The 24690-nt window shown below is 55.4% G+C and overlaps 1 protein-coding gene across 1 annotated transcript; it reads right to left on the reverse strand.

Annotated features, from left to right (window-relative positions):
• Positions 1–5401: 5401 nt before the first annotated feature.
• On the reverse strand, positions 5402–23210 carry LOC140208105 (uncharacterized). The gene is made up of 8 exons (XM_072276603.1): positions 23108–23210; positions 21404–21760; positions 16968–17228; positions 15618–15926; positions 10719–10980; positions 8560–8680; positions 6935–7000; positions 5402–6022 (listed from the first exon to the last, which is right to left on the reverse strand). Exons 1-8 carry the CDS (start codon positions 23208–23210, stop codon positions 5402–5404), a joined length of 2100 nt encoding a protein of 699 aa, XP_072132704.1.
• Between the last annotated feature and the right edge of the window lie 1480 nt (positions 23211–24690).

Below are 24690 nucleotides of genomic sequence, written 5' to 3' on the forward strand. Positions count from 1 at the left end.
CGGTCAGTGTACAGATCTCCCCCTGAGAGAGAGGGACTGAGAGACACCGGTCAGTGTACAGATCTCCCCCTGAGAAAGCGGGACGGAGAGACAACAGTCAGTGTACAGGTCTCCCCCTGAGACACAGGGACTGAGAGACACAGGTCAGTGTGCAAATCTCCCCCTGAGAGATAGGGACTGAGTGACACCGGTCAGTGTACAGATCTCCCCCTGAGAGACAGGGACTGAGAGACACAGGTCAGTGTAGAGATCTCCCCCTGAGAGTGAGGGACTGAGAGACACCAGTCTGTATACAGATCTGCCCCTGAGAGAGAGGGTCTGAGAGACACCGATCAGTGTCCAAATCTCCCCCTGAGAGGGAGAGGGACTGAGAGACACCGATCAGTGTCCAAATCTCCCCCTGAGAGGGAGAGGGACTGAGAGACACCGGTCAGTGTACAGATCTCCCCCTGAGAGAGAGGGACTGAGAGACACCGGAGTGTACAGATCTCCCCCTGAGAGAGAGGGACTGAGAGACACCGGGCAGTGTACAGATCTCCCCCTGAGAGAGAGGGACTGACAGACATCGGTCAGTGTACAGATCTCCCCCGGAGAGAGAGGGACTGACAGACACCGGTCAGTGTACAGATCTCCCCCTGAGAGTGAGGGACGGAGAGAGACCGGTCAGTGTACAATCACCCCTTGCGCGACGGAGCCTGAGTGGGTTGTTTTTGGAGGTGTTGCGTTCCGTCTTTTCTTGCCCCTTTATGGGTATCGCGGAGACTTGAGGGAGGGCGCTGAGGATTTTCCACGGGATTCTGCCAAGAGCTGAAACGAGAAGAAACTTGTGTTGTTTTGTCCGGAGAGGAGGAATTTGAGCGGAGAGCTGATGGGGGTGTATCACAGGCACAGATAGAGCAGACAGCCGGGGCGGAATTGTCGAATAGCAGAGGGGAAGCATGTCAGCCAAGATAATGTAGCACACTGGGGAAGGTTTCACTGCTGGCGTTAATGGTGTATCTGGAGAAACAGCGTTTGGAATGTGTTTTGCAGGCAATGGACCCTCGGGAACGTGAACCGTCCAGTCAGGGGAGCGTGTTTCTCGTGCGGCGTGCCCGACACCGCGAAGAGCTCGGGTGTGCCGTTCTCCGGCAGAGGCCGCTGGAGAGAGCTGGTGGTAGTACTTGACCCCTGTGGGAGACTGGGGTCCGACGGGGCCAGGCGCTGAGTTCGACTGAGGATCGGAGAAGATGAATTTTGGGAGGAGTGGAGCATAGAATAGTACAGCACAGTACAGGCCCTTCGGCCCACAATGTTGTGCCGACCCTCAAACCCTGCCTCCCATATACCCCCCCCACCTTAAATTCCTCCATATACCTGTCTAGTAGTCTCTTAAACTTCACTAATGTATCTGCCTCCACCACTGACTCAGGCAGTGCATTCCACGCACCAACCGCTCTCTGAGTAAAAAACCTTCCTCTAATATCCCCCTTGAACTTCCCACCCCTTACCTTAAAGCCATGTCCTCTTGTACTGAGCAGTGGTGCCCTGGGGAAGAGGCGCTGGCTATCCACTCTATCTATTCCTCGTATTATCTTGTACACCTCTATCATGTCTCCTCTCATCCTCCTTCTCTCCAAAGAGTAAAGCCCTAGCTCCCTTAATCTCTGATCATAATGCATACTCTCTAAACCAGGCAGCATCCTGGTAAATCTCCTCTGTACCCTTTCCAATGCTTCCACATCCTTCCTATAGTGAGGCGACCAGAACTGGACACAGTACTCCAAGTGTGGCCTGACCAGAGTTTTATAGAGCTGCATCATTACATCGCCACTCTTAAACTCTATCCCTCGACTTATGAAAGCTAACACCCCATAAGCTTTCTTAACTACCCTATCTACCTGTGAGACAACTACAGGGATCTGTGGACATGTTCCCCCAGATCCCTCTGCTCCTCCACACTACCAAGTATCCTGTCATTTACCTTGTACTCTGCCTTGGAGTTTGTCCTTCCAAAGTGTCCCACCTCACACTTCTCCGGGTTCAACTGCAGGTTTTATTTTTTTCTTTCCTTTTTTCACTAATGTAGCCCCCCCGGCAAGCCCCAAGGTCGCTCATCTCGCTGTCGGCTAGAGGAAGCAGCCCTTGGCCCAGCCAAACTCGGTAATTAAGTTTGTGTGGATGCTGCGTGAGGTACCCCACCCGGGAAAATAACAGACAATACACCAGATACGATTAAATGAATTACAGTTTATAGATATTACTGGGACTATATCATTAATAGAGATAAAATATGAAAAGAAAATAAGAGGGGCCACACTTATCAAAGTTCAATCTCTTCGTGCACAAACAGTTGGAGCTCTAGTAACGATCCTCTCTTCACCATTCGATCCCCTCTGACCACCTCGACCTGCCGCCTGGGACCAACCACGCTTCACATGAGCCTGCCTCCGTCTCCTCGCCTCGCCGAAGATTCCAGGCCCCGGACTCCCGCTCGGGGTCTGACCCCGTTAGCCGGCTCACGGAACCTTGTCCGTTCCCTCGCTGTTCATCGCTCCTTCTGCCCAAAGGCCCGCGCATCACAATAAATTACAGAGACGCTAGAAAGAATAACATCTATCCCAATTGGTTCATGTGGCCTCTTATCAATAATATAATTCAAACAGACTGCTAGCGGGAGGACTTTCTCAGCAGTTAACATAACAAAGAAGCCATTTTAAGTATAACATAACAAAGAAGCCATTTTAATTAGCCTACCCAGTAACATAAAAGTAGAAACCCCTTACACTGGCTAAGATTCATAAATATAGTTCTTTTAATCGTACGCAGTGTACTGCCTGCTGGTTTCTGGCCCTGAGTTGTAACCGGGGTGGCAGATTATGCAGCGTCCCCACAAACCGGGGTTTTGGGGGCGGGACGAGCCGTCTCAATCTCGCGGGCTTGGCCGGACCGGAGTGTGCCTTCTCCCGACTTTCGCAGCCCGAGGAAGCCAGCGGGGTTTCTCAGGCTTTTATGGAGCTGAGACCTTACCTCGCGGATCTTGAATTCAAACCCCCCCCGCCCCCCTGACGAATGAAGGCCGACACACCGCACGCCTTCTTAACTGCGCTCCCCTCCGCCCCCCCCCCCGTCAGCTTGCGCGTTAAGGGATCGTTTGCTGTCTGACTGTTGGTGACGAGTGGTGTTCCACAGGGAGACTGCGCTGGGTCGGATTCTTTTTCCATTATATGTCAATGACTTGGAAAATGGAAGTGATAGCTTTGCGGCCAAGATTGTGGACAATGCAAAATTGGAGGGACGGGTAGTTTCGAGGAAGACGGGAGGCAACAGAAGGACAGATGTGACGATGAGAACGGGCAAAGCAGAGGCAGTGTCGGGAATTGTATGGTCACGCACTTCAGTAGACTGAAGAAGAGTGTAGACTCTATTCATTAGAGTATAGCAATTTTGTCAACAAAATAGAGAGAGTACAGAGAAGATTTACTCGAATGTTACCTGGGTTTCATCACCTAAGTTACAGAGAAAGGTTGAACAAGCTGGGTCTTTATTCTTTGGAGCGTAGAAGGTTGAGGGGGGACTTGGTAGAGGTGTTTAAAATTATGAGGGGGATAGATAGAGTCGACGTGGATAGGCTTTTTCCATTGAGAGTGGGGGAGATTCAAACAAGAGGACATGAGTTGAGAGTTAAAGGGCAAAAGTTTAGGGGTAACACGAGGGGGAACTTCTTTACTCTGAGAGTGGTGGCTGTGTGGAACGAGAAGTGGTCGAGGCAGGTTCGATGTTGTCGTTTAAAGTTAAATTGGACAGCTATATGGACAGGAAGGGAATGGAGGGTTATGGGCTGGTGCAGGTCGGTGGGACTAGGTGAGAGTAAGAGTTCGGCACGGACTAGAAGGGCCGAGATGGCCTGTTTCTGTGCTGTACCTGTTATATGGTTATATGGATCCCGAGATCCCTCTGTTCCCCTTAGCCCTGACCGTCCGAAGCGGATCGGTTTGCACTTTTTTCCGGATTCAACTGCAGCTGCCACTGCTTGGCCCAGCCGCCTTGTAACCGTCTACCCTGTCCACCACTCCACCCAAGCTCAAGTCGTCTGCCTACTTAAATCTCCAGGCCAAGTTTCCAGCGGCCTCTGGACGTGAACGACAAGATCCCTCTGCTCCTTCATGGTCTTTTGAATCCTGCCCTTAACCCTGTACCCTGTCCTCAAGTTTGATCTCCCAAGCACCCACCGCTCTCCGTGTAAAAAAAAATCTACCTCTGGACATCCACCCCCCCACCGCCCTCCTCGTGGGAAAAGTCTCTGGTTGCTCACTCGATCCGTGCCTCTTATCACCTTGTATGCCTCCAACATGTCAGCTCTCTTCCTCCCTTTCTCCAAAGAGAAAAGCCCAAGCTCGCTCAGCCTCTTCTCAGAGAAACTGCTCTCTAATCCAGGCAGCATCCTGGTGAATCTCCTCTGCACCCTCTCTAATCCGGGCAGCATCCTGGTGAATCTCGTCTGCACCCTCTCTAATCCAGGCAGAGTCCTGGTGAATCTCCTCTGCACCCTGTCTGATCCAGGCAGCATCCTGGTGAATCTCCTCTGCACCCTCTCTGATCCAGGCATGATCCTGGTGAATCTCCTCTGCACCCTCTCTGATCCAGCATGATCCTGGTGAATCTCCTCTGCACCCTCCCTAGTCCAAGCAACATCCCGGTGAATCTCCTCTGCACCCTCTCTAATCCAGGCAGCATCCTGGTGAATCTCCTCTGCACCCTCTCTAATCCGGGCAGCATCCCGGTGAATCTCCTCTGCACCCTCTCTAATCCAGGTGAACCTCCTCTCTGCACCCTCCCTGAAGCTCACACATCCCTCACGTAATGAGGCGAGCAGAACTGAACGCAAAGTCGAAATTGCACGCGGGTGGTGGTGGGGGGGGAGGGGAGGGTTTTGCGTTTCAGAACACGGGGTGAGACCGAGAGGCAGTCACTCCTTGAGAGGGTCTGTCGGAAGTTTTACTGAGCTGCACAGGCGGCTCCCAAATTCGGTCCCCTGACCGATCAAGGCCGACACGCTGATAAAGGACAACTCGAGCGTCGAACTTGTGGGCCCCATGTCCCCTCTGCTCCCCCCAAGGCTGCTGAGAATCCTCTCCTGCACCCGACCCCACCCCACAAGGTGAATCAGTTCGCACTTTTCCCAGTTCAAAGGCATCTGCGTCTCTCGGCCCGTTAAGGGATCTGCAGGCCTGGACCCCAAGCCTAATCACTGTGCACGTACGTAGCGGCCTTCGGGCGAAAAAGTGAGCCCGAGACAGGTCGTTAAGTCACCATTAATGCTTTTATTGTGTTGTTTGCGAAGTGCGTGGTTTTTTCAAAAAATTCGGCTGTAAGCTTCATTATAAAACATTTAACTACAGATATAAATACACAAGATATATTAATTCTGTCGGTCGGGACGGCCGAGTGATTGGCAGTAATGCTGTCTGCTTTTAGAGAGTGTTGGCTGCTTGCCCGGGACCCTCTCGTCCGCGAAGAGGGGTGGGGTGCGGACGTCCCAGGACGTCCCTGTTGGGCCTTGTGACGGACAACAGTGGGGGGGGGGGAAGCTTTCGCCACCGTGTTGCGGAGGAGGTCGCTCTCTGCCGGGCTGACGTGGAGGAGGGTGGCGGTCGCCAGGGTGACCGCGGTTGCTAGGGAGGTTGACTGCTGTGGGGGTGTTGGGTGTGGAGGGGGGGCTGGTTGCTACGCAGGTCTCTTGCAGGCTGTGGCGTGGTTGCCACAGAGGGCTTCTGCCACGGAGACAGGAAACCGTTGCCCGGGAGGCGCGGCGGTGGCCCCCGTTGCTACGGAGACCTGCGGTGGAAGGAGCCGTTGGGATGGAGGCCCCTCGCCTTGACAGGATGTGGCTGCCGTGGAGACCGGTGACAGGCAGGATGCGGTCGCTATGGCGCCTCCTGTGTGACAGGAAGTGTTTGCCAGGCGACGTCACAAGGGGGCCGTAGCTATGGAGACTCTGTGTGTGAGTGTGGGCCTGCGGTGGGGGCAGTTTTGGCTGCTGCTAACATGGGACGGCGGCAGCTGTTTTTCAGGGGAGACCCACCATGTCTGACTTTTGGGAAGATTTTATTTCAACAAGGGCCATTGCCAAGGGAGCCTCACGGTGTCGCCCACCATTGCTTGGTTCATGTTGTCCAGGGTCCTCCAGCCCCTGTGGTGAAGGAAGGCCTATGGGTGTCAGGAGCCCGTTGCTAAGGGAGGCATGCTGTTGTCAGGCTTCTGTTGCTAAGAGGGGCCTACGGGTGTCAGGAGCCCGTTGCTAAGGGAGGCATCTGTTGTCAGGCTTCTGTTGCTAAGAGGGGCCTACGGGTGTCAGGAGCCCGTTGCTAAGGGAGGCATGCTGTTGTCAGGCTTCTGTTGCTAAGAGGGGCCTACGGGTGTCAGGAGCCCGTTGCTAAGGGAGGCCATGCTGTTGTCAGGCTTCTGTTGCTAAGAGGGGCCTACGGGTGTCAGGAGCCCGTTTGCTAAGGGAGGCATGCTGTTGTCAGGCTTCTGTCGCTAAGAGGGGCCTACTGGTGCCAAGCTCCCATGGCTAAGCATAAGCAAACTGCATCTCATTGCCAGGGAAGGGGCACCATCGCCAATATAAGGAATATTTTGGACCCCTGTGGCTAATAAAAGCCCATCGTGTCAGGCTCCCATTTCTAAGGAACGTGCCAAGCCGATTATTGTCCAAAGACTCGTTGCTAAGGAAGGCCAACTGTTGTCAGGGCCCGTTGCTAAGGAAGGCCCTCTCCACAAACCACCTCCTTCGGTCAGGGGTGCCGGGCGACCTCTGACCTCTCATCCGGCAGTGGACCTCCTCCGCACCCCATGCATCTCCCCCTCCACCCCCACCCCCACCCCAACCAACCCACCCACCCACGGGTGCTCCTGGCATCCGTCGCGGTCCTCCGCGGCCGCTGGCTCACACCTTCTTCGGCGGCAACTCGGTGGAGGGCAACGTGACCTCGAGGGCCGGGAAGTGTCGCCGGCGGCACTGAGGGACGGAGGGAAAGGAGGCAAAGAGTCAAAATGGGACAAATGATGGTTTCCCTCACCCTCCTTTCCTCCCTCCCTTCCTTCCCCCCCCAGCCCATTCCATCTCCCCTTCCCTCCCCACCTGTCTCCTCTCCCCCGTCCCTCCGTGACCCTTCTGCCTCTTCCTCTCTCCCCATCCCTCTATTTCCCCCTCCTTTCTCCACCCCATCACCCCTCCCTCTTACTCTTCCCCTCTCTCCCTCCCTCTCCAGCCTGTCTCTTTCCATCTGTCCACCCTTCTTCCCCCTCTGTTGACTCTCTCTCTTCCTCCCTCTCAGCTCGCCCACCTCCTCCAATCTCTACCTCTTCCCCTCCAGCTGCCTACTTCCTTCTGTCTCTCTCCCTCGGGCTCCCTCCGGCCCCTCTCCCTCTGCCCCCGTCCCTCCCTCTCCCCATTCCCACTCCTCCACGGCTCTCCCTCCTCCGTCTCTCTCATCCCTCCCTTTCTCACTCCTCCGTTATCCCTCCTCTTCCACTCTCTCACCCCCTTCCTCCACCCCCCAGCTCTCTCTCCCTCCCCTCCCTTTCTCACTCCTCCTCCCTCCCTCATCGCTCCTCTTCAACCTTCGAGCCCTCTTCCTCCCCCTCCAGCCCTCTACTCTCTCCCTCCCTCTACCCCACTTCACTCTCCACCCTCTAGATCTAGGTGTCCTTGTACATCAGTCACTGAAAGCAAGCATGCAGGTACGAGCAGGCAGTGAAGAAAGCTAATGGCATGCCTGGCCTTCATAACAAGGGGAATTGAGTATAAGAGCAAAGAGGTCCTTCTGCAGCTGTGCAGGGCCCTGGTGAGACCACACCTGGAGTACTGTGTAAAGTTTTGGTCCTCCAAATTTGAGGAGGGACATTCTTGCTATTGAGGGAGTGCAGCGTAGGTTCACGAGGTTAATTCCCTGGATGGCGGGGGGACTGTCATATGTTGAAAGATTGGAGCGACTGGGCTTGTATACTCTGGAATTAGAAGGATGAGAGGGGATCTGATTGAAACATATAAGATTATTAAGGGATTGGACACGCTGGAGGCAGGAAACATGTTCCCGCTGATGGGTGAGTCCAGAACCAGAGGCCACAGTTTTAAGAATAAGGGTCGGCCATTTAGAACGGAGTTGAGGAAAAACTTTTTCACCCAGAGAGTGGTGGATATATGGAATGCTCTGCCCCAGAAGGCTGTGGAGGCCAAGTCTCTGGATGCTTTCAAAGAGAGAGTTAGACAGAGCTCTTAAAGATAGCGGAGTGAAGGGATATGGGGATAAGGCAGGAACTGGATACTGATTGTGGATGATCAGCCATGATCACAGTGAAGGGCAGCGCTGACTCGATGGGCTGATGGCCTACTCCTGCACCTATTGTCTCTATTCCCTCCCATCTCCACCCTCTCCAGCTTCCTCATCTCGCCCTCGCCTCCCGCCCTCCCCTCCCTACCGTCTCCCCCTGTCCCACCTCCCGCTTCCCACGTCCTCGTCCGCGTAGGACATCCCCCCCCCCACCGGGTCCCCGAGTCAGGAGCGACCCACCCACCTTCCACCGGCCAGGAGGGCGCAGACGGTCACCGCGATCAGGAACAGGAGGCCGGCGAAGACCCAGGCGATGGTAACTCCGGCCGGCCGGGGCCCCAGGTCCGACTCTTGTCTCGCCGACGCTGCGGGAGAGAGAGCGAGCGTCACGACACCCGGCCGGGAAACCCAGACACCAAACCCCTCGGCCTGTCCCCCCAACCCCCCGTCCCTCTCCGCGAAAGCATTTCCCGCCCTTCCTGTTCCCCGTCCAGACGGGAGAGAGAGACGGAGGGAGGGAGTCGGTGGGGGACAGACAGAGACCGGGAGAGGGACGAGGTGAGAGGGTTGCGGAGGGGAGAGAGAGAGAGAGAAAGGGGGGAGAGGGGAAGGGGAGTGGGAAGAGGGGCCCCCCTTCATTTCTTGCTCTTTCCTTTCTCCCTGCCTCATTCTCCCACACACCTCACCCCCATCTTGCCCCATCTCTCTCTATCATGGTCTTATGGTCTTTCCCCCCTTTCTCTCTCCCTCTCTACCCAACACACCCTTCTTCTCAAACCCTCCCCTCTCCCCCTCTCAGCCCAGTCTCCAACCCTGACCTCTCCCTCCCCTCTTTCTCCCGTTGTCTCGCCTCTCTCTCCTGCCCTCTCTCTCCCCCCATCTCCCACCCTCTCCCTCTTTATGCCCCTCCCACCATCCCCTTCTTTCTCCCTGTCTCTCACCCCTCTCTCTCCCCCGTCTGAACCCTCAACCACCCACAACCCTCACTCCTCCTCTCTCCCCTCTATTTCTCCCTCTCTCCCTCCCCTCTTTCTATCACCCCTTTCTCTCCCCTCCTACCCTCCCCTCCTCTCTATCTCCACCTCTACCACGCTCTCCCCTCTTTCCCCTCCTCTCCCTCCCGCTCCCCCCTTCCCTCCCACCCTCTCCTCTAATTCCCCCTCTGTCCCACCCACACCCCTCTATCTCCCCCTCCCATGCTCTCCCCGTCTCTCCCCTCCCACCCTCTCCCTTCTCTCTCCCACTCTCCCACCCTCTCCCCTCTAACTGCCCCTCTCTCCCTCCCCTCTCTCTCCCGCCCTCTCCCCTCTAATTCCTACTCTCTCCTACTCTTTCCCTCCCCTCTTTCTATCACCCCACCCTCTCCCCCTTTTATGCCTCTATCCCACCCTCTCCCCTCTTTCTCCCTCCCGCTCCCTCCCCTCTTTCCCACCATCTCCCCTTCTCGCCCTGTCTCCCACCCTCTCCCTCCCCTCTTTCACCCTCCCCTCTCTTTCCTTCCCCTCTCTCTCCCTCCCCTTCTCTCTCTCTCTCCCCTGTCTCTCTCTCTCCCCTTCCTCTCCCTCCCCTGTCTCTCTCCCTTCCCCTTCTGTCCCTCACTTCTCTCCCTCCCCCTTCTCTCCCTCCCTGTCTCTCTCTCCCCTTCTCCCCTTCTTCCTCCCCTCTCTCTCTCTCCTCTCTCTCTCCTCCCCTTCTCTCCCTCCCCTGCCTCTCTCCCTTCCCCTTCTGTTATTCCCCTCTCTCCCTCCCCTGTCTCTCTCTCCCCTTCTCCCCTTCTCTCCCTCCCTGTCTCTCTCTCCCCTTTCTCCCCCCTCTCTCTTTCCCCTCTCTCTCCCTTCCCCTTCTGTCCCTCCCCTCTCTCTCCCTCCCTGTCTCTCCCTCCGATCTCTCTCCCTTCCCCTTCTGTCCCTCTCCTGTCTCTCCCTCCCCTCTCTCGCCCTCTCCTGTCTCTCTCCCTTCCCCTTCTGTCCCTCCCCTCTCTCTCCCTCCCGTCCTCTCCCTCCCCTCTCTTGCCCTCCCCGTGTCTCTGCCTCCCGTCTCTCTCCCTTCCCATCTGTCCCTCCCCTCTCTTACTCCCCCCTTCTGTCCCTCCCCCTCTCTCCCCACCCCACCTCTCCCACACCCTCTCCCTCCCCCTGCCTCCCACCCTCTACCCTGTCCTCCCGCTCCCCCCACCGCCTCTCTCTCACCCCTCCCGTCCCGGGTCTCACCTGACATGTCCAGGTAGTACGTGACGGACCCCCACCGCCCCGGCCTCCCCTGTGTCTCTCCCTCCGCTCTCTCTCACCCCTCCCGTCCCGGGTCTCACCTGACAAGTCCAGGTAGTACGTGACGGTCCCCACCGACCGGCCTCCCCTGTGTCTCTCCCTCCCCTCTCTCTCACCCCTCCCGTCCCGGTCTCACCTGACATGTCCAGGTAGTACGTGACGGCCCCCACCCGCCCGGCCTTGCCGCCAGCACTCGCAGGTCCCACAGCCCGGCGTCTGAGGGCTGGATCTGGGGGATGAGGAAGGCTGCCTCCCCCCCGGGCCCGGGGGTCCCCCCTCCGGCCCGCTGGCGTTCTCGTGCCGGCAGGAGACGGCGTCGAAACTGCCCGCGCTGCTGCTGGCGACTTCCAGGCGCAGGGAGCTCCCCGGCAGGAGGGGGCCGTCGGCGCTGGCCTTCACTGCGGTGGGAGGAGGGCGGAGAGGGAATTAAAATGGCGTTCTGTCGCCTCGCCGGCTCGTTTTCCAGCTGGCTGACCTCCCTGCAGGCTTCAACCTCCCCCGAGGAGACAAGTAGGTTCTCCCCTTCCTCCTGACGCACCCTCCCTCCTGCCCCCACTAGGTGCAGAGTCTAGGACCAGAGGACACAGATAGAGTGGATGTGGAGAGGATATTTCCTGTAGTGGGGGAGTCTAGGACCAGAGGACACAGATAGAGTGGATGTGGAGAGGATGTTTCCTGTAGTGGGAGAGTCTGGGACCAGAGGACACAGATAGAGTGGATGTGGAGAGGATGTTTCCTGTAGTGGGGGGAGTCTAGGACCAGAGGACACAGATAGAGTGGATGTGGAGAAGATGTTTCCTGTAGTGGGGGAGTCTAGGACCAGAGGACACAGATAGAGTGGATGTGGAGAGGGTGTTTCCTATAGTGGGTGAGTCTAGGACCAGAGGACACAGATAGAGTGGATGTGGAGAGGATATTTCCTGTAGTGGGGGAGTCTAGACCAGAGGACACAGATAGAGTGGATGTGGAGAGGATGTTTCCTGTAGTGGGGGAGTCTAGGACCAGAGGACACAGATTGAGTGGACGTGGAGAGGATGTTTCCTGTAGTGGGGGAGTCTAGGACCAGAGGACACAGATAGAGTGGATGTGGAGAGGGTGTTTCCTATAGTGGGTGAGTCTAGGACCAGAGGACACAGATAGAGTGGATGTGGAGAGGATGTTTCCTGTAGTGGGGAGTCTAGGACCAGAGGACACAGATAGAGTGGATGTGGAGAGGATGTTTCCTGTAGTGGGGGGAGTCTAGGACCAGAGGGCACAGATAGAGTGGATGTGGAGAGGATGTTTCCTATAGTGGGGCAGTCTAGGACCAGAGGACACAGATAGAGTGGATGTGGAGAGGATGTTTCCTGTAGTGGGGGAGTCTAGGACCAGAGGACACAGATAGAGTGGATGTGGAGAGGATGTTTCCTGTAGTGGGTGAGTCTAGGACCAGAGGACACAGATAGAGTGGATGTGGAGAGGATGTTTCCTATAGTGGGGAGTCTAGGACCAGAGGACACAGATAGAGTGGATGTGGAGAGGATGTTTCTGTAGTGGGGGAGTCTAGGACCAGAGGACACAGATAGAGTGGATGTGGGGAGGATGTTTCCTGCAGTGGGGGAGTCTAGGACCAGAGGACACAGATAGAGTGGGATGTGGAGAGGATGTTTCCTGTAGTGGAGGAGTCTCGGACCAGAGGACACAGATAGAGTGGATGTGCAGAGGATGTTTCCCGTAGTGGGGGAGTCTCGGACCAGAGGACACAGATAGAGTGGATGTGGAGAGGATGTTTCCTGTAGTGGGGGGAGTCTGGGACCAGAGGACACAGATAGAGTGGATGTGGAGAGGATGTTTCCCTGTAGTGGGGGAGTCTCGGACCAGAGGACACAGATCGAGTGGATGTGCAGAGGATGTTTCCTGTAGTGGGGGAGTCTCGGACCAGAGGACACAGATCGAGTGGATGTGCAGAGGATGTTTCCCGTAGTGGGGGAGTCTCGGACCAGAGGACACAGATAGAGTGGATGTGGAGAGGATGTTTCCTATAGTGGGGGAGTCTAGGACCAGAGGACACAGATAGAGTGGATGTGGAGAGGATGTTTCCTATAGTGGGGGTGGTCTAGGACCAGAGGACACAGATAGAGTGGATGTGGAGAGGATGTTTCCTATAGTGGGGGAGTCTAGGACCAGAGGACACAGATAGAGTGGATGTGGAGAGGATGTTTCCTGCAGTGGGGGAGTCTAGACCAGAGGACACAGATAGAGTGGATGTGGAGAGGATGTTTCCTGTAGTGGGGGAGTCTAGACCAGAGGACACAGATAGAGTGGATGAGGAGAGGATGTATCCTGTAGTGGGGGAGTCTCGGACCAGAGGACACAGATAGAGTGGATGTGCAGAGGATGTTTCCCGTAGTGGGGGAGTCTCGGACCAGAGAACACAGATAGAGTGGATGTGGAGAGGATGTTTCCTGTAGTCGGGGAGTCTAGGACCAGAGGACACAGATAGAGTGGATGTGGAGAGGATGTTTCTGTAGTGGGGGAGTCTAGGACCAGAGGACACAGATAGAGTGGATGTGGAGAGGATGTTTCCTGTAGTGGGGGAGTCTAGGACCAGAGGACACAGATAGAGTGGATGTGGAGAGGATGTTTCCTATAGTGGGTGAGTCTAGGACCAGAGGACACAGATAGAGTGGATGTGGAGAGGATGTTCTAATAGTGGGGGTGTCTAGGACCAGAGGACACAGATAGAGTGGATGTGGAGAGGATGTTTCCTATAGTGGGGAGTCTAGGACCAGAGGACACAGATAGAGTGGATGTGAAGAGGATGTTTCCTGTAGTGGGGGGTGTCTAGGACCAGAGGACACAGATAGAGTGGATGTGGAGAGGATGTTTCCTATAGTGGGGGTGTCTAGGACCAGAGGACACAGATAGAGTGGATGAGGAGAGGATGTTTCCTATAGTGGGGGAGTCTCGGGCCAGAGGACACAGACCGAGTGATGTGCAGAGGATGTTTCCCGTAGTGGGGAGTCTCGGACCAGAGGACACAGATAGAGTGGATGTGGGGATGTGTCCTGTAGTGGGGGGAGTGGGTCTATGACCAGAGGGCTCTGATGAAGTGTGAAAAGACAAGGACCCCAACTATCTGGGACATGCCCTCTTCTCATTACTATCAGATGATTATTTAAATGGTGAAAGATTGCAGCGTGCTGCTGTGCAGAGCGACCTGGGAGTGCTTGTGCCTGAGGGTGTTGCAAAAGGTTGGTTTGCCGGTGCGAGAAGGCAAATGGGATGTTGGCTTTCATTGCTAGAGGGATTGAATTGGAGAGCGGGGAGGTTATGCTGCAATTGTACAGGGTACTGGTGAGTCCGCTCCTGGAGTACTGTGTGCAGTTCTGGTCTCCTGACTCGGGGAAGGAGATACTGGCTTTGAAGGCGATGCAGAGGAGGTTCACCAGATTGATTCCAGAGACGGTGGGAGGGTTGATTAGACTGTGAGGGGAGATCGAGTCGCCTGGGACTGCACTCGCTGGAATTCAGAAGGACGAGAGCAGATCTTACAGGAACTTATAAAATTGTGAATGGGATAGAGGCAGGAAAATTGTTTCCACTGTTAGGGTGAGACTAGAACTTGGGGCTCAGGATTCAGGGGGAGAAGATTGAGGACGGAGATGAAGAGGAACTGCTTTTCCCAGAGAGTGGTGAATCTGTGGAATTCTCTGCCCCATGAAACAGTGGAGGGGCGACCTCAGTAAATATATTCAAGACAAGGTTGGGTAGATTTTTGCACAGGAGGGAATTAAGGGTTGTGGGGGAAAAGGCAGGTAGGTGGAGATCAGCCACGATCTTATTGAATGGCGGGGCAAGCTCGACGGGACAGATGGCCAACTCCTGCCCCTATTTATTAAGCTTATTCTTCCTCTCTCTCTCTCTCTTCCTGTTCTCCCTCTCTCTCTCTCCCTCTTCTGCCCCTACCCCCGCCCTCTTTCTCTCCCTCTCTCTCTCCCCACCCCCCCGCCCGGCTCTGACCATTGAACCCTTCGCGTCGGAGGGAACGAATCAGGCCCTGACTCCGAGAAGCTCCGAGATGATTGTGTAGCCAAGTTTCCATCAAACTCAATATAGAAGTTTGCTGACGACACGACAATTGTAGGCCGTTATCTCGGGTAACGATGAGTTTGAGTACGGAGAGGAAATTAAGAACCTGGTGGCATGGTGCGAAGACAATAACCTATCCCTCAACGTCAGCAAGACGAAGGAATCTGTTGTTGACTTCAGAAGGAGTAGCGGACCGCACGATCTAATTTACACAAGTGGAACAGGTCAAAAGCTTTAAGTTCCTCGGGGTCAATATCACAAATGTCCTGACTCGGTCCAACCAAGCAGAGTCCACTGCCAAGAAGGCCCACCAGCACCTTTACTTCCTGAGAAAACTAAAGAAATTTGTCCTGTCCCCTAAAACCCTCAGTAATTTTTATAGATGCACCGTAGAAAGCATTCTTCTAGGATGCATCACAACCTGGTCTGGAAGTTGTCCTGTCCAAGACCGGAAGAAGCTGCAGAAGATCGTGAACACGGCCCAGCACATCACACAAACCAATCTTCCGTCCTTGCACTCACTTTACACCGCACGCTGTCGGAGCAGTGCTGCCAGGATAATCAAGGACACGACCCACCCAGCCAACACAGTTTTCATCCCTCTTCCCTCCGGGAGAAGGTTCAGGACCTTGAAGACTCGTACGGCCAGATTTAGGAACAGCTTCTTTCCGACTGTGATAAGACCGCTGAACGGATCCTGACCCGGATCTGGGCCGTACCCTCCAAATATCCGGATCTGCCTCTCGTGTTTTTTGCACTACCTTACTTTCCATTTTTCTATTTTCTATTTATGATTTATAATTTAAATTTTTAATATTTAGTAATTTTTTACTATTTTTAGTATTTAATATTTGTAATCCAGGGAGCGGGAAGTGCAGAATCAAATATCGCTGTGATGATTGTATGTTCTAGTATGAATTGTCGGGCGACAATAAAATATAAAGTTTAAGACTCCGGATCTCACCCCAGATTGATTCCAGTCGCACCGAGCGCCTCAGAGTGGCGTCACCCAGGGTCAGGTAGCCCGTGTACAGCCCCGTGTCGGCCTGGCGCACCGACGGGACGGTCAGCTGCAGTCCGGACTCCCCGAGTTCGACCGATGATGCCCCGGGACCCGCCAGGCGGCGGGGCGTCCCGTCTGCCTCTGGCCTCAGCCAGCCCCACTCCAGCCCCGGGGCGGTGAGGCTGCCGGAGAAGAGGGGGAGCGAGAGGCGGGCGGGCTCCCCCTCGCTGGCATAGACCGTGATGGGTTCAGACGGCGGACTGGAGAAGCCTGGAGTCGGGAGCAAAGGAGAAGGGGAGAGGGGTGGTCAGACACACAGAGTGCATCTCCCTCCGCACCGTCCCATCACACACTCCCGGGGTCAGACACACAGAGTGAATCTCCCTCCACACCGTCCCATCACACACTCCCGGGGTCAGACACACAGAGTGAATCTCCCTCCACACCGTCCCATCACACACTCCCGGGGTCAGACACAGAGTGAATCTCCCTCCACACCGTCCCATCACACACTCCCGGGGTCAGACACACAGAGTGCATCTCCCTCCGCACCGTCCCATCACACACTCCCGGGGTCAGACACAGAGTGCATCTCCCTCCGCACCGTCCCATCACACGCTCCCGGGGTCAGACACAGAGTGAATCTCCCTCCACACCGTCCCATCACACACTCCCAGGGTCAGACACACAGAGTGAATCTCCCTCCACACCGTCCCATCACACACTCCCGGGGTCAGACACACAGAGTGCATCTCCCTCCGCACCGTCCCATCACACACTCCCGGGGCCAGACACGGAGTGAATCTCCCTCCGCACCGTCCTGTCACACACTCCCGGGGTCAGACACAGAGTGAACCTCCCTCCACACCGTCCCATCACACACTCCCAGGGTCAGACACACAGAGTGAATCTCCCTCCACACTGTCCCATCACACACTCCCGGGGTCAGACACAGAGTGAATCTCCATCTACACCGTCCCATCACACACTCCCGGGGCCAGACACGGAGTGAATCTCCCTCTGCACCGTCCTGTCACACACTCCCGGGGTCAGGCACACAGAGTGAATCTCCATCTACACCGTCCCATCACACACTCCCGGGGCCAGACACGGAGTGAATCTCCCTCCGCACCGTCCCATCACACACTCCCGGGGTCAGACACACAGAGTGAATCTCCCTCCGCACCGTCCCATCACACACTCCCGGGGTCAGACACACAGAGTGAATCTCCCTCCACACCGTCCCATCACACACTCACGGGGTCAGACACAGAGTGAATCTCCCTCCGCACTGTCCTGTCACACACTTACCGAACAACATCAGCTGGTAGGGGACTCTGATGGCCCTGCCTTCATACTGCACGTCGCACTCCCATATTCCCGCGTCCTCGACTTCCAGTCGCTGGATGGTTAGAGTTCTTCCTCCGTCCGAGATCCCGATCTGGGTGGAGGCCTTCAGCTGCGATCCCCTCCGATACCAGGACACGACTGCCAGAGGGAGATTCTCCAAAATTTCACAGCGCAGGGCAACGCTCTTGCCCTCCATCACCGGGCCTGGTGCATGGCTGCTAACTTCATAGGGATGAGAGACATAACAGTGGATTGTCAGAACGCCGATCTATTATTCTGTATATAAACCCCACTGAACCCCCGGGTTAGATCCCAGCCTGTAACCCACACCCGGGGATCTGTTACTCTATATATAAACCCCCTGAACCCCCGGGTTAGATCCCAGCCTGTAACCCACTCCCGGGGATCTGTTATTCTGTATATAAACCCCCTGAACCCCTGGATTAGATCCCAGCCTGTCACCCACTCCTGGGGATCTGTTATTCTATACTTAAACCCCCCCGAATCCCTGGATTAGATCCCAGCCTGTAACCCACCCCCGGGGATCTGTTATTCTATATATAAATCCCACAGATCCCCTGGATTAGATCCCAGCCTGTAACCCACTCCTGGGGATCTGTTATTCTGTATATAAACCCCACTGAACCCCTGGATTAGATCCCAGCCAGTAACCCACTCCCGGGGATCTGTTATTCTATATATAAACCCCCTGAACTCCTGGATTAGATCCCAGCCTGTAACCCACTCCCGGGGATCTGTTATTCTATATATAAACCCCCTGAACCCCTGGATTAGATCCCAGCCTGTAACCCACTCCCGGGGATCTGTTATTCTATATATAACCCCCCCCCACGAATCCCTGGATTAGATTCCAGCCTGTAACCCACTCCCGGGATCTGTTATTCTGTATATAAACCCCACTGAACCCCTGGATTAGATCCCAGCCAGTAACCCACTCCCGGGGATCTGTAATTCTATATATAAACCCCCTGAACTCCTGGATTAGATCCTAGCCTGTAACCCACTCCCGGGGATCTGTTATTCTATATATAAACCCCCTGAACCCCTGGATTAGATCCCAGCCTGTAACCCACTCCCGGGGATCTGTTATTCTATATATAACCCCCCCCCCGAATCCCTGGATTAGATTCCAGCCTGTAACCCACTCCCGGGATCTGTTATTCTATATATAAACCCCACTGAACCCCTGGATTAGATCCCAGCCTGTAACCCACTCCCGGGGATCTGTTATTCTATATATAAACCCCCGAACCCCTGGATTAGATCCCAGCCTGTAACCCACTCCCGGGGATCTGTTATTCTATATATAAACCCCCCGAACCCCTGGATTAGATCCCAGCCTGTAACCCACTCCCGGGGATCTGTTATTCTATATATAACCCCCCTGAACCCCTGGATTAGATCCCAGTCTGTAACCCACTCCCGGGTATCTGTTATTCTGTATATAAACCCCACCGAACCCCTGGATTAGATTCCAGCCTGTAACCCACTCCCGGGGATCTGTTATTCTATATATAAACCCCCCGAACCCCTGGATTAGATCCCAGTCTGTAACCCACTCCCAGGGATCTGTTATTCTATATATAAACCCCCCAAACCCCTGGATTAGATCCCAGTCTGTAACCCACTCCCAGGGATCTGTTATTCTATATATAAACCCCCCGAACCCCTGGATTAGATCCCAGTCTGTAACCCACTCCCGGGGATCTGTTATTCTATATATAAACCCCCGAACCCCTGGATTAGATCCCAGCCTGTCACCCACTCCCGGGGATCTGTTATTCTATATATAAACCCCCAAACCCCTGGATTAGATCCCAGCCTGTAACCCACTCCCGGGGATCTGTTATTCTATATGCAGTTGAAGTCAGTAATTTACATGTTAGGCAAATACATTTAAACTCAGTTTTTCACAATTCCTGATATTTAATCCTCGAAAACATTCCCTGCCTTAGGTCAGTTAGGATCACTACTTTATTTTAAGAATGTCAAATGTCAGAATAATAGTAGAGAGTATGATTTATTTCAGCTTTTTATTTCTTTCATCACTTTCCCAGTGGGTCAGAAGTTTGACCTAAGTTAAACAACTTAAAGGCAATGCTACCAAATACTAACAAAGTGTGTGTAAACTTCTGACTGTCTGGGAAAGTTATGAAAGAAATAAAAGCTGAAATAAATCGTTCTCTCTACTATTATTCCGACGTTTGACATGAAACTTCTGACCTCAACTGTATAAACGCCTGAATCCCTAGATAAGATCCCAGCCTATGTCTGACCCCTGGAGTGTATGATGGGACGGTGCGGAGGGAGATTCACTCTGTGTCTGATCCCAGGGGTGTGTGATGGGACGGTGTGGAGGGAGTTTCACTCTGTGTCTGACCCCGGGAGTGTGTGATGGGACGGTGTGGAGGGATATTCACTCTGTGTCTCACCCCGGGAGTGTGTGATGGGACGGTGCGGAGGGAGATTCACTCTGTGTCTGACCCCGGGAGTGTGTGATGGGACGGTGCAGAGGGAGATTCACTCTGTGTCTGACCCCGGGAGTGTGTGATGGGACGGTGAGGAGGGAGATTCACTCTGTGTCTGATCCCGGGAGTGTGTGATGGGACGGTGAGGAGGGAGATTCCCTCTGTGTGTCTGACCCCGGGAATGTGTGATGGGACGGTGTGGAGGGAGATTCACTCTGTGTCTGACCCCGGGAGTGTGTGATGGGACGGTGCAGAGGGAGATTCAACTCTGTGTCTGACCCCGGGAGTGTGTGATGGGACGGTGTGGAGGGAAATTCACACTGTGTCTGTCCCCGGGAGTGTGTGATGGGACGTTGTGGAGGGAGATTCACATTGTGTCTGACCCCGGGAGTGTGTGATGGGACGGTGTGGAGGGAGATTCACTCTGTGTCTGACCCCGGGAGTGTGTGATGGGACGGTGTGGAGGGAAATTCACACTGTGTCTGTCCCCGGGAGTGTGTGATGGGACGTTGTGGAGGGAGATTCACATTGTGTCTGACCCCGGGAGTGTGTGATGGGACGGTGTGGAGGGAGATTCACTCTGTGTCTGACCCCGGGAGTGTGTGATGGGACGGTGTGGAGGGAAATTCACACTGTGTCTGTCCCGGGAGTGTGTGATGGGACGTTGTGGAGGGAGATTCATATTGTGTCTGACCCCGGGAGTGTGTGATGGGACGGTGTGGAGGGAGATTCACACTGTGTCTGTCCCCGGGAGTGTGTGATGGGACGGTGTGGAGGGAGATTCACACTGTGTCTGTCCCCTGGAGTGTGTGATGGGACGGTGTGGAGGGAGATTCACACTGTGTCTGTTCCCAGGAGTGTGTGATGGGACGGTGTGGAGGGAGATTCACACTGTGTCTGTCCCCAGGAGTGTGTGATGGGACGGTGTGGAGGGAGATTCACCCTGTGTGTCTGACCCCGGGAGTGTGTGATGGGACAGTGTGGATCGTGATGCCTGTGACTCAGGACCCAAGAACGAAGTGGAAAATGTGTCTGACCCCGGGAGTGTGTGATGGGACGGTGTGGAGGGAGATTCACACTGTGTCTCTTCCCAGGAGTGTGTGATGGGACGGTGTGGAGGGAGATTCACACTGTGTCTGTCCCCAGGAGTGTGTGATGGGACGGTGTGGAGGGAGATTCACCCTGTGTGTCTGACCCCGGGAGTGTGTGATGGGACAGTGTGGATCGTGATGCCTGTGACTCAGGACCCAAGAACGAAGTGGAAAATGTGTCTGACCCCGGGAGTGTGTGATGGGACGGTGTGGAGGGAGATTCACTCTGTGTCTGACCCCGGGAGTTTGTGATGGGACGGTGCAGAGGGAGATTCACTCTGTGTCTGACCCTGGGAGTGTATGATGGGACGGTGTGAAGGGAGATTCACTCTGTGTCTGACCCCGGGAGTGTGTGATGGGACAGTGTGGAGGGAGATTCACACTGTGTCTGACCCCGGGAGTGTGTGATGGGACGGTGTGGAGGGAGATTCACTCTGTGTGTATGACCCCGGGAGTGTGTGATGGGACGGTGTGGAGGGAGATTCACTCTGTGTGTCTGACCCCGGGAGTGTGTGATGGGACGGTGCGGAGGGAGATTCACTCTGTGTGTCTGACCCCGGGAGTGTGTGATGGGACGGTGTGGAGGGAGATTCACTCTGTGTGCCTGACCCCGGGAGTGTGTGAAGGGACTGTGTGGAGGGAGATTCACCCTGTGTGTCTGACCCCGGGAGTGTGTGATGGGACGGTGTTGATCGTGATGCCTGTGACTCAGGACCCTGGACTCAGGACCCTAGAGGGAGGGAGTATAGTGGGGGGGGAAGAGATTTTGAGAGAGAGAGTGTGGCGGAGAAGGAGAGAGAGCAGGAGACATCCTCACCTCGCACCACGTGCAGCTGCATCTCCCGCTCCAGCCGCCGGGGTCCCAGCCGGGCGAGGCAGCGGAAGCGGCCGGCGTCCGAGTCCTCGGCGCGCCCCAGCTGCAGGGAGAAGTCGCCCGGGTGCTCGCCCCGTAGGCTGGCCCGCAGGGCCGGGCCCGTGCGCCCCCGCCGCACCACGCCGTCCGAGCCCACCATCAGGAGCGGGAGCGGCGCCCGGCCCGGCGGCGGCCCCGACCAGCTCCAGCGCACGTCCCGCCGCAGCAGGAGCCGGGGCGGCCGCTGGGGGCCCGAGAAAGCGCAGGGCAGGGTGACTGTCGAATGGAACTGTCCGAGGACGAGCTCGGCTGGCCGCGGATCTGCAGGAGGAGAGAGAGCGAGAGAGGGGGAGATATGAAAGAGATGCGGTTGGGTCGAAAACTACCCCCTTGGTCTCCATTAGGCTCCGCTCCTTCTCACACGCTCCCCACCGTTCACGGTGTGTGTGTGTGTGTGTCCCACCCTCGTAACCATATAACAATTACAGCAGGGAAACAGGCCATCTCGGCCCTTCTATTCCGTGCCGAACTCTTACTCTCACCTAGTCCCACCGACCTGCACCCAGCCCATAACCCTCCATTCCTTTCCTGTCCATATATCTGTCCAATTTAACTTTAAACGACAACATCGAACCTGCCTCAGCCACTTCTCGTTCCACACAGCTACCACTCTCTGAGTAAAGAAGTTCCCCCTCGTGTTACCCCTAAACTTTTGCCCTTTAACTCTCAACTCATGTCCTCCTGTTTGAATCTCCCCCACTCTCAATGGAAAAAGCCTATCCACATCAACTCTATCTATCCCCCTCATAATTTTAAACACCTCTATCAAGTCCCCCCTCAACCTTCTACGCTCCAGAGAATAAAGACCCAACTTGTTCAACCTTTCTCTGTAACTTAGGAGATGAAACCCAGGTAACATTCTAGTAAATCTTCTCTGTACCCTCTCAGTTTTGTTGACATCTTTCCTATAATTCTACCCTCGTACACCGAGGTCCCTCTGTCCTTTGACACTCCCCACCATTCACAGTGTGTGTCCTACCCTCGTACGCCAGAATCCCCTGTCCCTCGACACTCCCCACCGTTCACGGTGTGTGTCCTACCTTCGTACGCCAGGATCCCCCTGTCCCTCGACACTCCCCACCGTTCACGGTGTGTGTCCTACCCTCGTACACCGGGGTCCCCCTGTGTCCCTCGACACTCCCCACCCTTCGCGGTGTGTGTCCCCTACCCTCGTACACCGAGGTCCCTCTGTCCCTCGACACTCCCCACCGTTCACGGTGCGTGACAGACCCTCGTACACCGAGGTCCCCCTGTCCCTCGACACTCCCCACCGTTCACGGTGCGTGACAGACCCTCGTACACCGAGGTCCCCCTGTCCCTCGACACTCCCCACCCATCACGGTGTGTGTCCTACCCTCGTACACCGAGGTCCCCCTGTCCCTCGACACTCCCCACCGTTCACGGTGCGTGTCCCCTACCCTGGTACACCGGGGTCCCCCTGTGTCCCTCGACACTCCCCACCGTTCACGGTGCGTGACAGACCCTCGTACACCGAGGTCCCTCTGTCCCTTGACACTCCCCACCGTTCACGGTGTGTGTCCCACCCTCGTACACCGAGGTCCCCCTGTCCCTCGACACTCCCCACCGTTTACGGTGCGTGTCCCCTACCCTCGTACACCGAGGTCCCCCTGTCCCGCGACACTTCCCACCGTTCACGCTGCGTGTCCTGCCCTGGTACACGAGCAGAGCTGTTCTGGAAATTTCCCGTCATTGACGAAATGCTGACTCAGTGCTTCTCTCGAGTTTCACTGCAGCCTCTGTGTCACGCCACGCCGACTATTTCGTGGGCCATCGCCTTATCGGCGGAATATCTCCCGAGTGAGCGAGTCGTAAGGCTAACACGATCTGCTCTTTTGCTTTCTCTCTCTCTCTCTCTCTCTCTCTCTGTCTTCCCGCCCCCCCCCCCCCGTGTGAGGGGCCACTGTGCACGGGGTCAGGAAAAAAGTCCTCCTCCATCACGGGCCCTGGCCTCCCTCAGTGTCCGGGACGCCTTCGGAAGGCGATGCCTCAGAAAGACCCCCCCCCCCCGCCCCCATCACTCCCCTGACAGGATGGTGTCAAGAAAACAGCCTCTCCCTCGAAATGTCGCAAAAAAAAAACACGGGAGCTGGTCGTGGACGACAGGAGGAACGGAGACGGGCTGACCCCCATTGACATCAATGGACCTCGGGTTGAGAGGGTGAACAGCTTCAAATTCCTCGGCATAAACATCTCACGGTCTGTTTTCACCGGCTGTGTGGGTGAAAAAGGAACAACAGCACCTGTCTCACCTCAGACGGTTGAAGGAGTTTGGTATGGGCCCCCCAAATCCTAAAGACTTTCTACAGGGGCACAATTGAGAGCATCCTGACTGGCTGCATCACTGCCTGGTACGGGAACTGTACCTCCCTCGATCGCAGGACTCTGCAGAGAGTGGGTGCAGACAGCCCAGCGCATCTGTAGACGTGAACTTTCCACGATTCAGGACGTTTACAGCGACGGGTGCTTAAAAAGGGCCCGGAAGATCATTGGGGACCCGAGTCACCCCCAACCACAAACTGTCCCAGCTGCTACCGTCCGGGAAACGGTACCGCAGCATAAAAGCCAGGACCGACAGGCTCCGGGACGGCTTCTTCCACCTGGACACCAGCCTGATTAATTCACGCTGATACGATTGGTATTTCTGTGTTACTTTGACTCTCCTGTCGTACCTACTATTTATTAAAAATTACTGTAACTCGCACGTTCAGACGCCCAGACTTTTAACTCCTCACGTCCGTGAAGGACGGAAGAAATAAAGCCAATTCAATTCGGGCGCCCTGTTCTCATTGGGCACTGTCAAGGAGGAGGGACAGGAGCCTCAAGGCACATACTCAACGTTTCAGCAAGAGCTTGCCCCCCAGCTCCGCCATCAGATTCCCGAACGGACACTGAACCCACGAACACCGCCTCATCCGCCAGATTCCCTCGTGTTCGTGTTTTCCCTTCTTTTGCGGTCTGTTCATTTACTCTCCTAGGTAGAGAGGTAGATAATCTAATGCCCTGTGTCAAAGTCTGAGGTGGGTGCGTGTAGCTAGAGTGCCTGAGATTTTCACGCAGCACCGCAGTCACTTCGTGTGTTACTCTAATGATAAATGTGGACGGGAAAGGAATGGAGGGTTATGGGCTGAGTGCAGGTCGGTGGGACTCGGTGAGAGTAAGACTTCGGCACG

This window comes from Mobula birostris, chromosome 13 (assembly GCF_030028105.1).
Source record: "Mobula birostris isolate sMobBir1 chromosome 13, sMobBir1.hap1, whole genome shotgun sequence".
Lineage (NCBI taxonomy): Eukaryota > Metazoa > Chordata > Chondrichthyes > Myliobatiformes > Myliobatidae > Mobula > Mobula birostris.

Bases quoted from the DNA above. Each gene is read 5' to 3' on its own strand.
- LOC140208105 (XM_072276603.1), bottom strand. From the start codon at position 23,210: ATGACGGGAAATTTCCAGAACAGCTCTGCTCGTGTACCAGGGCAGGAC. The intron at 21,761-23,107 runs GTAGGGGACACG...CTCCTCCTGCAG, and splicing joins GGGGACCTCGGTGTACGAGG to ATCCGCGGCCAGCCGAGCTC. The intron at 15,927-16,967 runs GTAAGTGTGTGA...TCCCGACTCCAG, and splicing joins CTACCAGCTGATGTTGTTCG to GCTTCTCCAGTCCGCCGTCT.